This window comes from Lathyrus oleraceus, chromosome 3, assembly GCF_024323335.1.
Source record: "Lathyrus oleraceus cultivar Zhongwan6 chromosome 3, CAAS_Psat_ZW6_1.0, whole genome shotgun sequence".
NCBI classification, from domain to species: Eukaryota; Viridiplantae; Streptophyta; class Magnoliopsida; order Fabales; family Fabaceae; genus Lathyrus; species Lathyrus oleraceus.
The window spans coordinates 217,048,633-217,065,168 of NC_066581.1; the positions used below are offsets into that span (position 1 = coordinate 217,048,633).

A 16,536-nucleotide genomic window follows, 5' to 3' on the forward strand; every position below is an offset into this window, starting at 1 on the left:
AAAAAAATATATTCTTTTATGATTCTTTTTGTCGGTTTTAAAAATTTATAACACAACTCAATACAATTATACTCATTTATAACACTCAATTCAATAAAATATATCATAAAATATCTAATAAAATTCATCAACGCGACATAACAATTTATAATAATATAATTCAAAAAGAAATTTTATTTTCATAAAATACATAAGTTGAAAATGATACAAAAGAAAATAAAAAACAACATTCAATCATAGAATGACGTAAATTCATTGATCAAGTAATATTATTGGTGGAGAATAATTTTTTTGAAAAAATAATGGTTATTAGTAAGATATTAATTTTATATTTTTATTTAAAATAATAATAAAAATAATAAAAAATTACTAAAGTCACATAAATGGGTTGGATCAACGGATCTGCGGGTTGCAAAATTCAAACTCGATATTCGGACCAAAACTAAACAGGTTGTTATGGGTTGAGTACGGTATACCCGTAAATGAATGAGTTCGGGTAATTTATGAGTTGGATCAACGGATTTGTGGATCAACTCGCATCCATAAACAAACCTAACGGATGCACACGTTTTTCTTTTTAAAACTATTTTTTGTTTTAAAATAAATGTTATATTTGAGACTTTCATATGTATTAAAAAGTAAAAAAGAGAATAAAATATTTATTAAATCATTCTTATCAATTATTATTGTATTCAAATTATCATTCATGATGAAAAACTAATAAATTAAAAATATTAATTAAATAGTATAATTCAAAGAAAAAATTAAAATTACATGAACTGCTAAACATTTTAAAACAAATACTTTTATTAAATGCGACATTAATTTTAAAACGAAAGGAGTAATTGATATTAAACAAAACAAGAACCAACAACTTAGAGCATCTCCAGCGGCAACAGTACTATGGTTTTTCAGCCAGTTTGCCAAGTGGAAGCGGTTCTTTTACTTTTCAATGAATGGAGTTCGCCATGTTGGCAAGACCGGTGCTTCATGAAGCAACGGTTACTTTTTTTTTCTTCTATTTTTTTATTTAAAAAGTAGCCTGCCATGCAACGGTTACTTCCTTTTTTTATTTAGAAAGTAGCATTCAACGGCTACTTATTTTTTTTATTTATTTATTTTAACATATTTTTTATTATAAATATAATTTTGGTTTCCAAAAATTTACCAACACAAATTTCTCTCACTTTTATTTTCTCTTCAATTTGAAATTTCTCTCTCACAATTTCATCATTTTATTCCTATACTTTTAATTTTTTTACAACAATTTTTTCTCATTAGCATTTTTTTTACAAAATATTTAATTCAAAATTTCATCTTTTTACTTCAAATTACAATTGTTTAGGCCAAATGGATCCTAATCATTTTCATTATCAACAAGCTTTTTTCAATTACATGCAAAATTATCAAAATCCTAATCCTCAAAATTCTCAAATTCCACCGGTGCCAACAAACCCCGCCATATTTCTTCCGTCACCAAACAATCCAAATATGTATCTTATACCTCAAATGAATTCTAATAGTATGGAATTCTCTACTTAAGTTCCACCATTTTCTACTCAAGTCCCACCATTTTCTACTCAAGTTGGTACTGAAAAAGAAGAAAGGGTTGTCGTTAAAAAAAGATCTCGAGAGCAATTTACAAGGGAAGAGGATATACTACTTATCCAATCATGGCTCAATGTTTCAAAGGATCCAATTGTGGGAGTTGATCAAAAGGCTGAGAGTTTTTGGTTAAGAATTGCTGCTAGTTATAACCAATATCGTGGACAATTGCGGGAAAAGTTAGGGGGACAGTTAAAATGTCGATGGCATAGAATAAATGGCATGGTTCAAAAATTTGTTGGGTGTTACAAAATTGCTCTTAAAGGAAAGAAAAGTGGGACATCCGAGACCGATGTCATGGCAGATGCACATGCTATTTTTGCTCAGGATCAAGGTACAACATTCAATCTTGAGTATGCATGACGATTGTTAAAAGATGAAGCTAAATGGTGTAACACCCTTCTAAAATACCCCAAATATTTAATAACAACAACAAATATATAAATCAGAGTAATTATTGCAGTTAAGGGTGTCACACAACACTTCACACATTTCACCATAAAAATCAGTCATTCTCATTATTTAATTCAACATAAACACTTCTTGCAAAATACGCAGCGGATAGAGATCATTCAACATATGTAATACATTACACATAAAATTATTCAACAAGTTAAAACATCCCGTCCCGATGTTACATCTATCAGAGCATGACCCACTAAGGAGACCACACTAGACTCCAAGCACTTGCTTCTACTCACTCACTGCTCGTTACCTGAAAAATAGTTGTAAGGGTGAGTTCCTCAATCGATATAATAAGCATTATAAATCATCATGTAATGCTAAGTAAATTTACACGTTAATCACCCTAATCATATCATGCATTCAGTAACGGCACATCAACTCAAACATCATACTCAATAACAACGTAAAATGCAACTCAATAACAACATAAAATGCAACTCAAATGAGACTCGACTCGTCATGCATGTGGTACCAATCGGAGTAAAACTCCCAACTTAAAATCATTGCCATTTTATTGGGCATCAAGGCATAAGCCTTCAACTTTCAACTTAAAATTTGCCAATCCAGGCCAACGTGGTGTGAGCAAAGCTCCATCAAGGCGTAAGCCTTCAACTTTCAACTTAAAATTTGCCAATCCAGGCCAACGTGGTGTGAGCAAAGCTCCATCTTAATGCATATGAATGTACATGGCATACACGACTTTACAATTCCGACAACCTAATAATAATAGCAACACAACAAGGTTTTCAGCATAATCAACTTATAATCAACTTTGGCTCATCAAGCCTACAACTCAGTATTTTCAACAAAATCAACTTATAATTAACTTTGGCTCACCAAGCCTACAACTCAGTATTTTCAACAACTTTAACACAACTTATCAACATTTTTGTATCAACACTTCATAACATAACCCAACAAAATTACTCATCAAAATTAACGATAATAGGCCAATCACCAATTACGTTCACAACATTAAAATATCAATTTTTCACTTTTCCAACAGTGTTAACCGGTTAACGCCCTGGGTTAACCGGTTAACGCAGGACAAAACACACTTTCTGGCAAAACGCAACAGTGTTAACCGGTTAACGCCCTGGGTTAACCGGTTAACGCAGGCAAAACAGCACATTTTCACAAAATATAACAGTGTTAACCGGTTAACGCCCTGGGTTAACCGGTTAACGCAGACAAAACAGCAGTTCCTGCGCTAACACAAGGCAGAATGCAGAATTCTCCGCATTTTCCGCCGTTGGAGGACTTCCGGACCTCCGATTCCAATTCCGTAAAAAGCGATACGTTCGGGGAATCACGACTCATACAGTTACCGATTCAATTACAGCTTAAACACATTTTATTCATCACAATTCTTCAGCACTCATCAATCCAATTAGGGTCAATTCAACGGTTTATCACTACCCATTACATGTTAATCTATAATACCCATTAAACGACGATAAACCCCCCTTACCTGAATTAATCCGGCAATCTCTAAGCTTCAAGCTTTTCCGTTCTTCAACCTTTTCTCTCTTGCTCCTCCTCTTTGCCCTTTCTCCACTTTTCACTTTTCAGCCGCTTCTCTGTTTCACGTTAAAACTCTTTACCAAAAATGAAACCCTTTTCTCTTATTCCAACTTATATATTTTCCACTAATTATTATTCCAAATAATAATAATAATAATAATCCAATAATTCAATTTATTTAATTAAATTATTAAATACATTATTAACTTAATTTAAATAATCCTCTTATTTAATTCGGGGTGTTACAACTCTCCCCTACTAAAAGAGTTTTCGTCCTCGAAAACATACCTCAAGCAAATAACTCCGGATAAGACTCCTTCATCTGACTCTCCAGTTCCCAAGTCACATTGCCACCTGCTGGTCCTCCCCAAGCTACCTTCACCAAGGCAATCTCTTTACCCCGCAACTGCTTCAACTCTCGATCCTCAATCCTCATAGGTGATGTTTCAACGGTCAGGTTATCTCTCACCTGTACATCATCTACTTGGACTACATGCGACGGATCATGAATGTACCTCCTCAACTGAGACACATGAAAAACCTCATGCAAATTCGCAAGTGACGGCGGTAAAGCGATACGATAGGCTACCTCTCCTATCCTCTCCCAAAATCTGATAAGGACCAATAAATCGAGGTGTCAACTTCTTTGACTTCAAAGCTCGACCAACCCCAGTTATCGGAGTAACACGAAGAAACACGTGATCTCCCTCTCGGAACTCAAGTGACTTCCTCCTCTTATCATGATAACTCTTCTGACGACTCTGAGCAATTCTCATCTTCTCCTGAATCATCTTAATCTTTTCTGTAGTCTGTTGAACAATCTCCGGTCCAACCACAGCACTCTCACCGGACTCATACCAACATAACGGTGTCCGACACCTCCTACCATACAAAGCTTCAAACGGTGCCATACCAATACTCGAATGAAAACTATTGTTGTAGGTAAACTCAATCAAAGGTAAATAACAATCCCAAGCACCTCCCTTTTCCAAAACACAAGCCCTCAACAAATCCTCTAGTGACTGAATCGTCCTCTCAGTCTGACCATCAGTCTGCGGGTGATATGCAGAACTCAATCTCAGCTTAGTTCCCAAAGCCTTCTGCAAACCTTCCCAAAACTTCGAGGTAAATCTAGGGTCTCTGTCCGAAACAATACTCGACGGAATACCATGCAAACTTACAATCTTCTCAATATATAACTCAGTTAATCTCTCTAACGGATAATCCATTCTAATCGGAATGAAATGAGCCGACTTGGTCAATCTATCTACAATCACCCAAATAGCCTCAAAATTCTTAATTGTCCTTGGTAAACCAGAAACAAAATCCATATTGATACTATCCCACTTCCATTCTGGAATAGCCAACGGTTGCATTAGCCCAGACGGCTTCTGATGCTCAATCTTTGACTTCTGACAAGTCAAACAAGAATAAACAAAACTTGCGATTTCTCTTTTCATTCCCGGCCACCAAAATAACTTCTTCAAATCATGATACATCTTCGTAGCTCCAGGATGAATACTCAACCCACTACGATGCCCTTCTTCAAGAATACTCTTCTTAAGTTCGGTAACATCCGGAATACACACCCGATTACCAAATTTCAAAACACCATTCTCATCAACTCTGAATTCGCCACCTTGACCTTGATTCACTAGAGTCAACTTATCAACCAAAAGCACATCGGATTTCTGACCCTCTCTGATCTCATCCAGAATACCACTTGTTAACTTCAACATTCCCAATTTAACACTATTGTGAGTACTCTCACACACCAAACTCAAGTCTCTAAACTGCTCAATTAAATCCAATTCCTTAACCATTAGCATAGACATATGTAATGATTTCCGACTCAATGCATCAGCCACTACGTTTGCTTTACCCGGATGGTAATTCAAACCAAAGTCATAATCCTTCAGAAACTCTAACCATCTTCTCTGTCTCATATTCAGCTCTTTCTGATCAAACAAATACTTTAAACTTTTATGGTCACTGAAAACTTCAAATCTTGATCCATACAAGTAATGCCTCCATAACTTCAGAACAAATACCACAGCTGCCAACTCTAAATCGTGTGTCGGATAGTTCCTCTCATGAACCATCAGTTGTCTCGAAGCATAAGCTATCACCTGCTTATTCTGCATCAACACACCACTCAAACCCAACAATGAAGCATCACAATAAACCTCAAACGATTCTGACGAACTCGGTAATATCAGAATAGGAGCAGTAGTTAGCCTTCTCTTTAACTCTTGGAAACCTTCTTCACATTTTGAATCCCAAACAAATGCTTGCCCCTTTCTAGTCAACATCGTCAACGGTAACGCCAACTTAGAAAATCCCTCAATGAACTTCCTATAATAACCCGCCAAGCCAAGAAAACTTCGAATCTCAGCAACAGACTTCGGAGCTCCCCACTTAGACACCGCTTCTATCTTAGAAGGATCAACAGCAACACCACCTCTTGAAATCACATGACCAAGAAAACTAACTTCCTCTAACCAAAATTCACACTTAGACAGTTTAGCAAACAACTTCTTTTCTCGGAGAACTTCTAAAACCACTCTCAAATGCTCAGCATGCTCTTCTTCAGATTTCGAATACACCAAAATGTCATCAATAAACACCACAACAAACTTGTCTAGGTACGGATGGAAAATCCTATTCATATACTCCATAAATACTCCAGGCGCATTAGTCACACCAAAAGGCATTACAGAATACTCATAATGTCCATACCTCGTTCTGAAAGCAGTCTTCTGAATATCCTCGGTTTTCACACGGATCTGATGATACCCAGATCTCAAATCTATTTTGCTGAACACACTTGCACCAACCAACTGATCCATCAAATCATCAATCCTCGGCAAAGGATACCGATTCTTGATCGTCACTTTATTCAGTTGCCTGTAGTCCACACATAACCTCATAGTACCTTCTTTCTTCTTAACCAATAGCACTGGTGCACCCCACGGTGACACACTCGGACGAATAAATTTCTTATCCAACAGATCTTCCAACTGACTCTTCAATTCAGTTAACTCAACAGCAGACATACGGTACGGAGCCATCGATATCGGTCTAGTACCAGGTACCAAATCAATCAAGAACTCCACTTCGCGCTCTGGCGGTAATTCATTCACTTCTTCCGGAAACACATCAGGAAAATCACACACCACGGCTAGATCGCCAATCACCAGCTTATCTTTAGCCTCCAAAGTTGCTAACAGCATAAACAACTCTGCCCCATCAACTACTTCCTCATTCACTTGCCTTGCTGATAGAAACAAACTCTTTCCTTCCTCACTCTCAGGAAAGACCACAGTCTTATCAAAACAATTGATAGAAACTCGGTTAAACACCAACCAGTTCATACCCAGAATAACATCAATCTGCACTAGTGGAAGACACACTAGGTCCATCCCAAAGTCTCTACCAAAAATATTCAAAGGGCAATTCAAACAAACTGAAGTAGTAGTCACTGAACCCTTCGCAGGAGTATCAATTACCATACTACCAAACATCTCAGATATCTCTAACTTAAGTTTCACAGCACAATCCAAAGATATAAAGGAATGAGTCGCACCTGTGTCAATAATAGCTACAAGAGGAAAGCCATTAATATAACACGTACCTCGGATAAGTCTGTCCTCACTGGAGGTTTGAGTTCCGGTCAATGCGAACACCTTCCCAGTCTGAGATTTCTTCGGCTTCTGACACTGACTTCCAATATGCCCTTCTTCGCCACAATTAAAACAAATCACTTCCTTGTGCTTGCAATCAGCTATTGCATGGCCAGTCTTACCACAGCGAAAACACCTTTTTACTTCAACAGTGCATACATTACTCTTATGACCAGCCTGACCACATTTGAAGCAAACTATACCAGCAGGAGCACCTCCCCTACTGGTCCTCTGAGCCGGAGCAGCTCCTTGTTTCCCTCTTCCCACTGGAGCATCATACGGCTTTCCACGGTTTTGATGTTGCTTGCCCCTGCGGTCACTGACAATCTTGTAATGAGCATTATTGTCTTCTTCAAATATCCTGCAGCTATCAACCAATTCATTAAAAATGCGTATCTTCTGATACCCAACAGCCTTCTTAATTTCAGAGCGCAGTCCATTTTCAAACTTGATGCACTTTGAAAATTCAGCACCAGCACCAGTGTAATGAGGATAAAATTTGGACAGCTCCACAAATTTCGCAGCATAATCAGTGACAGACATGTTTCCTTGCTTCAGCTCAAGGAACTCAATTTCCTTCTTACCACGGACATCTTCCGGATAATACTTTCTCATGAATTCCCTACGGAATACATTCCAAGTAATGACTTCACCTGCCACAGTCAACCTCTCGTGAGTCTCTAGCCACCAGTCATCAGCTTCGACTGCTAGCATGTGAGTACCATACCGAACCTTCTGAGCTGGAGTGCAATCCATAACACGGAAGATTCTCTCCATCTCTTTCAACCATCCCAAGGCTGCATCTGGATCATGCTTCCCTTTAAACACCGGCGGATTCTCTCTCTGAAAAGTCGCCAAGCTACGTGATCCAGCATCACCACCAGCATTTGGCAAGTTCTGCACAGCTTGTGCCATCGCTTGCATTGCGGCAGCCATTGCAGCGTCATTCCTTCCAGCCATTTCAACTTATCATTACAACACAACTTAAAAGTTAGACTAGTAATAATACACAATTGTTAGACAGTAACGACACGACAACTGGCCGGACAGACCGACCTGCTCTGATACCACTAATGTAACACCCTTCTAAAATACCCCAAATATTTAATAACAACAACAAATATATAAATCAGAGTAATTATTGCAGTTAAGGGTGTCACACAACACTTCACACATTTCACCATAAAAATCAGTCATTCTCATTATTTAATTCAACATAAACACTTCTTGCAAAATACGCAGCGGATAGAGATCATTCAACATATGTAATACATTACACATAAAATTATTCAACAAGTTAAAACATCCCGTCCCGATGTTACATCTATCAGAGCATGACCCACTAAGGAGACCACACTAGACTCCAAGCACTTGCTTCTACTCACTCACTGCTCGTTACCTGAAAAATAGTTGTAAGGGTGAGTTCCTCAATCGATATAATAAGCATTATAAATCATCATGTAATGCTAAGTAAATTTACACGTTAATCACCCTAATCATATCATGCATTCAGTAACGGCACATCAACTCAAACATCATACTCAATAACAACGTAAAATGCAACTCAATAACAACATAAAATGCAACTCAAATGAGACTCGACTCGTCATGCATGTGGTACCAATCGGAGTAAAACTCCCAACTTAAAATCATTGCCATTTTATTGGGCATCAAGGCATAAGCCTTCAACTTTCAACTTAAAATTTGCCAATCCAGGCCAACGTGGTGTGAGCAAAGCTCCATCAAGGCGTAAGCCTTCAACTTTCAACTTAAAATTTGCCAATCCAGGCCAACGTGGTGTGAGCAAAGCTCCATCTTAATGCATATGAATGTACATGGCATACACGACTTTACAATTCCGACAACCTAATAATAATAGCAACACAACAAGGTTTTCAGCATAATCAACTTATAATCAACTTTGGCTCATCAAGCCTACAACTCAGTATTTTCAACAAAATCAACTTATAATCAACTTTGGCTCACCAAGCCTACAACTCAGTATTTTCAACAACTTTAACACAACTTATCAACATTTTTGTATCAACACTTCATAACATAACCCAACAAAATTACTCATCAAAATTAACGATAATAGGCCAATCACCAATTACGTTCACAACATTAAAATATCAATTTTTCACTTTTCCAACAGTGTTAACCGGTTAACGCCCTGGGTTAACCGGTTAACGCAGGACAAAACACACTTTCTGGCAAAACGCAACAGTGTTAACCGGTTAACGCCCTGGGTTAACCGGTTAACGCAGGCAAAACAGCACATTTTCACAAAATATAACAGTGTTAACCGGTTAACGCCCTGGGTTAACCGGTTAACGCAGACAAAACAGCAGTTCCTGCGCTAACACAAGGCAGAATGCAGAATTCTCCGCATTTTCCGCCGTTGGAGGACTTCCGGACCTCCGATTCCAATTCCGTAAAAAGCGATACGTTCGGGGAATCACGACTCATACAGTTACCGATTCAATTACAGCTTAAACACATTTTATTCATCACAATTCTTCAGCACTCATCAATCCAATTAGGGTCAATTCAACGGTTTATCACTACCCATTACATGTTAATCTATAATACCCATTAAACGACGATAAACCCCCTTACCTGAATTAATCCGGCAATCTCTAAGCTTCAAGCTTTTCCGTTCTTCAACCTTTGCTCTCTTGCTCCTCCTCTTTGCCCTTTCTCCACTTTTCACTTTTCAGCCGCTTCTCTGTTTCACGTTAAAACTCTTTACCAAAAATGAAACCCTTTTCTCTTATTCCAACTTATATATTTTCCACTAATTATTATTCCAAATAATAATAATAATAATAATCCAATAATTCAATTTATTTAATTAAATTATTAAATACATTATTAACTTAATTTAAATAATCCTCTTATTTAATTCGGGGTGTTACAAATGGCGCATCGCCGAAGAATCGATTGGAAGTTCTGCAAAAATAACAAAGACTTATGCTAGTGGGGCATCATCGGAGAACCCAGATACAACTTCAAGTTATGAGTTTAACTCATCATCACCAATGGAGCGTCCAATGGGACAAAAAGCAGCAAAAAGGAAGGGTAAGGCATCCGAAATTCCAAATGCAACGCAAGATGCAAAGAATAAAAGAGCAATAACAATGGACAGACTTGCGCAAGCTAAGGAGGACGAGCTAGAATTAAGGGTAGTGCAAATGATGATGAAAGACACTTCTACTATGAACGATAGTCAACAAGATATTCATGAAAAATATTGTAATAAGATGAAAAAAAATATGGAATGTAGTTAGTATCACTTATGTAAAATGGTCATTAGTACCACTTTAATTTATCAACACCTATGTAAAATGGTCATTAGTACCACTTTAATTTAAACTAGCCGTTATTCAAACTACCACTTTAATTTAAACTAGCCGTTATTCAAACTAGTCGTTATTCAAACTAGCCGTTATTTAAACTAGCCGTTATTTAAACTAGCCGTTATTTAAACCATTATATATACTACCACTTATGTCATTGTTCTCTCATTCTCATCTTATTCTTCTCATTTTTCTCTCATTCTTTACTCACTAAATGGATTCAGATAATTACGATCAAGAATTTTGGGAGTTGGTTGAAGAAGAATTTATGGACGACAGTGATGAAGAAGAACAACTTCAGAATGAACGTCGATCTGGAAGTTCCTCTAGGCCAAAGAGAAGAACAACGGTAGATCGAGGTCGTGAAGAAGGGCACAATCGATTATTCAATGACTACTTCTCAGAAAACCTAGTATACACAGATGTTCAATTCCGAAGAAGGTTCAGAATGCATAGGCATGTATTTCTTCGAATTGTAGATGCCCTTGGAAATCATGATGAATATTTCCAAATGAGGGTCGATGCAACTGGTAAAATGGGTCTTTCACCATTGCAGAAATGTACATCTGCTATTCGTATGCTGGCGTATGGGTCTCCTGCTGACCTTGTAGACGAATATGTTCGAATCGGTGAAAGCACTTCAATTGAGTGCTTAGAAAGATTTGTTAAGGGTGTCGATGTTGTATTTGGCGCTGAGTATTTGAGAAAGCCTAACAACAATGATGTTGAACATCTTTTACAAATGGGAGAGTCACGTGGCTTTCCAGGTATGTTGGGTTCCATCGATTGTATGCATTGGGTATGGAAAAATTGTCCTGTTGCATGGAAAGGACAATTTTGTCGAGGTGATCATGGTAAGCCCACAATCATGCTTGAAGCAGTGGCATCACAAGACTTATGGATTTGGCATGCTTTTTTTGGTATTGCAGGTTCAAACAATGACATTAATGTGCTAAACCAATCCAACGTGTTTAACGATATTTTGGAAGGACGTGCTCCCAATGTGCAATATACAATCAATGGGACACCATATAATATGGGGTATTATTTAGCAGATGGTATATATCCCGAGTGGGCTACATTTGTCAAGACTATTTCAAGTGAAAATATTAATATATAAAATAAAATTATGAGATCCAATCTGAGTTCTTCAGAGTTGCACCATTGGAGTGAAAAAGTAGTTGAGTTACTTCAAGCTGACGTGGCTTAATAGGTCCCACAAAGAACCCAAAAATGGGTTCACGGTTGGAGATGCTCTTACAATTATACTCAATAAAGCGGACCAAGTCAACCTAGCCTGTCCAAAAGACCATAAAAATTTAGACATTACTTCTCACACGTTTAGTGGTGTTTTTGCGTCTTTAGAAAAAACAAAAAATATTTTTAAAATTCAAAAAATGTATATTTTCAAATACACTTTATATAGAGTAAGTTACATTCTCACTAAAGATTCAGAACTCACTGTTCTGTGCGAATCAAGGGTTTAATAACACGAGACCCTTATCCAACCTGCCTGTCAAGTCTAAGATAAAAATAATTCCGTAAAGGGTTTTCAGGTACGCTATCTCGAATCTCCACTTTCATTACCACTATCTTGAATTTTAAATTGATTTGGGCATTGAAGTTCTAACTATGCAGGTACCCCCTAGATCCACTGTATCAGAGACAACAAACATTGATTAACGGAATCACATCAAGACTGATACTTCTGATTCAAGAAGCATCGTGATTACGACCTTCGATGCACGGTGTCACATTGGCGTAGTGCATCGGAAGTTACGCTCCGCCGTAGTTTCTGACATTCGTTTCCATTTTTTGTTCCGCGGAAAAACAGTGGCACCGTTTGTTGGAAATGACTTTCAATTCCTACGATTTCCATAGTTTCAACTCGATCCTTTGATCTGAACTCCGAAAGCTATTCAGGCGAAGAAATAGGAGTATTGAGAATCCAAAATCTCATATATGCGCCGTTTGGATCCACCGAACTCTTATCAGACGATCAATAAATGGTTACGTCGAGTCTGAGCCGCCATGAAATAATGCCTGCAGACACCCTACGGTAGAGATCCAGTCCTGCGGCATTATGGTCAAGTTGATCGGTGGATTCCCTCAGATTCATATTCAAATTCACAAGGTCAGGAAAGGTCCTCTTCCTCCGGATAAACCTTTCGATGGACCTCATCAATTTTGAGCTAAAGTTCATCACACATCAGGGCAGAAGTATAAGAAATCACCTCCAAGAGATTGGGCGACACCAATACTGCCATTGTCAACAAATGTCGGATGTATAATCATCACAAGAATTCCATGCCAAATGTCTCATCATCGTAACGACAATAACCCGGTCCCGGAATATCAACAAGGCCCCAGGACTGCGGAATGATAAGACATACTCGGACATGGGGTAACACGAGAGATCAACCGGTCAACTGAGGCTCATACCGATGGAGTAAGCGAGAGACACATTACTTTTCACCGACAAGAGTGGTTCTCCTAAAAAATTTTAGAAAATCGTCACTAGTTAAGTTTCTAAGTAAAAAAATGTCGCTAAAACCGTCACTAATTTTATCACTAATTGCATGAGTTACCAAAAATATGGATGAAAAAGTTTAGGAGGACCATTCTTTAAAAACGATATTTTGAGGGACTAAAAATAAAAAATAAGATATTTATGAAGACCACAATCACATTTAACCTAGGGAGCGGAGGAGATTTATATCAGTTACATATGTGAGGTAACGAAGGGCGTAATGAAAACTTGACACTTTACCCCTCGGTTTTGGAATAGCTGAGGGGTAAAGTGTGGAAGGTTTTCCACAAGTTTTCAAGTTTTATTTAATGTGAAAAAATTTGAATTTGAAGATGGAATTATGCAGAGTTTTGGATTAGTTTCTGTGTATGATTGTTGTCATTTACTGATAGAATTGACTCAATTTATAGGCTAGAAATAATGTTAAAGGTTAGTATAAGGATTATGTGAATATATAAAAAGTGTGAGTGAAATTTGAGTTTAATTTGAATTGAGTTTGAATTTGAAATGAAAATGTTTAAATTGCAATCTATGATTTGTTGTGATACATGTGAATTTTGGTTAGATTTGGATGATGTGTGAATGCATGGATATATATGAAAAGGTAGTTAGGCAAAACAAGTGTAATCAAATTTTATCTTTTAGTTCCAAAATCTTGATTTTTATTTGACTTTGTATACATGATGTATGTATGATGATTATGTAATGATGTAATGAATGGAATAATGTGATTATGAAAAGATGAGAATTAGACTTTTGTCCTTTGTGAATTTTCAATTTTCATTCAATTTACTATTTTTGGCTTTTTGGATAATATGTGCATAACGATGAAATGCATAATGAATAATGATGAAAGTAATCTATGATGAATGTACTACCTAAGATATTTTAAATCTTTTTTAATTTGGTATTTTTCTCTTATAACATTTTGTTGGTTTTTTGACTTGATGCAAAAACGAGATATGTGAGTCATTTTTTAAATTTTGGTTTTAATGAAAATGTTGTTGATTTTTAAAACGTGGAAAATAAATTATGGTAAGTAAAATTAAAATATGAAGCAATTATCTTTAAACTAGTGCAAAAAATACAAAAATGACCAATAACAAGATGAAATGAAAATGCCCAGACAAAATTGGGGTACGATAATAACAACAATATTTGTTGCACACATCAGAAAAATGCATTCCATGTAACTGAAAAGCGTGCATACATAGAAGCATCCTTGTTCTGCAGACAATGGACAGATGTTGCACACATGATAGGACATCGGTTCCTACATGTGTCCTTCTACTCCAAAACATCTTGAAAACCCCATTGTTGTTTTGCATAATGCAGTCAATCCAGAAGGAACAACATTGAGCTTCAAGTTCCTTTGCTAGATTTTTCATTGACTTAACACTACAACTAGAACTTGACTCTTCTAATTGATAAGGCATGAGATAACTTCTTAGTCGGATGTCATCATCAAAGGTTGTTGGACAGTTGTAACCAAAGACTTCTTTGAACGTCGTTTGACATAAGGTGTTGTCATCATCAAAACTAACAAGATCATCTAACGGTTGTAGACACTTGTACATGGAAGCACATAAATCCATAAATTTGTTGTATCAAGTAGGAACTCATGATACTTTCAATTTTCGGGGAGCATGTTGTTGAACAATTTGTGAAGCATGTTGAATCCTATGTTATGAAGCTATCTATTAGTTTTCCTTATTTGATTTGTGGTATTATGGAAATCTAAAGAAGGGCATTATGACTAATGATGATGAGATTAATGATGTTCTGAGTTTTAGTTACAAACTGTTTGTCAGGAAATGTGTTACAGACGTTGTGATATCTATTATTACTTATGTTGATGAAACTAATCTTAGTATTAATGAAAAGATGATCAATGTTACTTCTCTTTCTGAGCCTATGAGAAGCCACATTCTCAAGATTTTGATTCAAGAGAAAAAGGTCTTGCAAGAGATCATCATTACATTCTCTACTAAAAAGGTTATGGGAAGGGATAGATCTTGACTCCTTAGTGAGCCAGAACTTTCACCTCTTATTTCTAGTGATGACAATTATGCAAATCTTTTCTGACCTATCTCATAAAGTGTGCAAGTCTGACTCTAAGGACGTGTCCAATTCTAAAAATGAAGAAGATGTTGGTATACATATAAGATATTGGTGGCTTTAGCTCCCGCTAGAAAATGAAACGTTCTTTTATTAATATTATTATATTTTATTACAGCCACTATTAAATTGACTATATTTACTAATTTACTTTTTTCTCGAGCTTTCAATTTTTTACTGCTCTATTTAAAAAAAAATCATTATACCTATTTCAATTACTAGTTTTTAATATTTAAATTTCACTTTTTTTATATCTAATTTAATATCTATTAATTTTTATTTTTTTCATTCTCAACTTATATTTTAAAATATGGTTCTTTACATTGGTTATTTTAACTTGATATTTTATTTCTTATTAACATTTTTAAATTTTTAAAAAGAATTTTTAATTTTCTTGTTTAGTAAAATAAAAAGATATTAAATATTAAATTAATTTTGTTAGTAAAATGAATCACTCTCAATTATTAAAATATAATGTTTAAAATGTTTATTTGTTGTATATTGCGTTTATTTTTCAAATAAAATTATCTTTATTATGGAGTGTGAACACTAAAAAACATAATATATTAAATGATATATTTATTTACAAGATTATATTTGAATGTATATGTCTTCAACCGTTAAAAAGATCTTTCTCCAGAATATTTGTTAGCGGTGATAATAAATAAAAGCTTTTATGTATTTTGAGTTTTTGTGATTATAATTATGTATTTCATAAAAATTCATAATATATATTTTTAATCAAAATAGATACATTGTTTTTAGCCCCCAATAAAATAAATTTCTATATCTACCACGGGTCGGTGTTAATGAAGATGTGCAACTCTCCTACTATGTCGGTATTTGTTTTCTTTTGACCTCTTAATTGTTGTGGACCTTAAAGGTATTTAGATATTACTTATAATAGTTGCCGCGTCATGTTCTCATCCGAGTGAATGCATGTCTAAATAGAATAAGTTGGCGAGGTAACACGAACGAAGGGTAATTTCACAGTAGCCACAATTTACCGGATGCTTTGTGGTCATGTTAACAATAAGGGTCTTGTTAATTTGTGTCTTGGGGCACAAGTTAAGATTATTAATATTAAAAAATTTGTGTGGAATAAAATAAAATTTTAAATTTTAAGAAATCAAATGCACGTACTCCAAAAAAATATTTTTATAAATGTATCATTAACTTGTGTCCCAATGTATCATTAACTTGTGTCCCAAAAGCACATGTTAACATTAGCCTAACAATAATACTAATGTCG

At 35.9% G+C, this 16,536-nt stretch overlaps 1 protein-coding gene across 1 annotated transcript; it reads left to right on the forward strand.

Annotated features, from left to right (window-relative positions):
- Positions 1-10,318: 10,318 nt before the first annotated feature.
- LOC127130503 (uncharacterized) lies at positions 10,319-15,185 on the forward strand. Its single transcript, XM_051059500.1, has 4 exons — positions 10,319-10,532; positions 10,861-11,403; positions 11,566-11,677; positions 14,978-15,185. The coding sequence occupies exons 1-4, from the start codon at positions 10,319-10,321 to the stop codon at positions 15,183-15,185; spliced, it is 1,077 nt and encodes a 358-aa protein (XP_050915457.1).
- The last annotated feature ends 1,351 nt before the right edge of the window (positions 15,186-16,536 follow it).

Bases quoted from the DNA above. Each gene is read 5' to 3' on its own strand.
- LOC127130503 (XM_051059500.1), top strand. From the start codon at position 10,319: ATGGAGCGTCCAATGGGACAAAAAGCAGCAAAAAGGAAGGGTAAGGCA. The intron at 10,533-10,860 runs GTAATAAGATGA...AAATGGATTCAG, and splicing joins AGATATTCATGAAAAATATT to ATAATTACGATCAAGAATTT. The intron at 11,404-11,565 runs GTATGTTGGGTT...TTGGTATTGCAG, and splicing joins AGAGTCACGTGGCTTTCCAG to GTTCAAACAATGACATTAAT.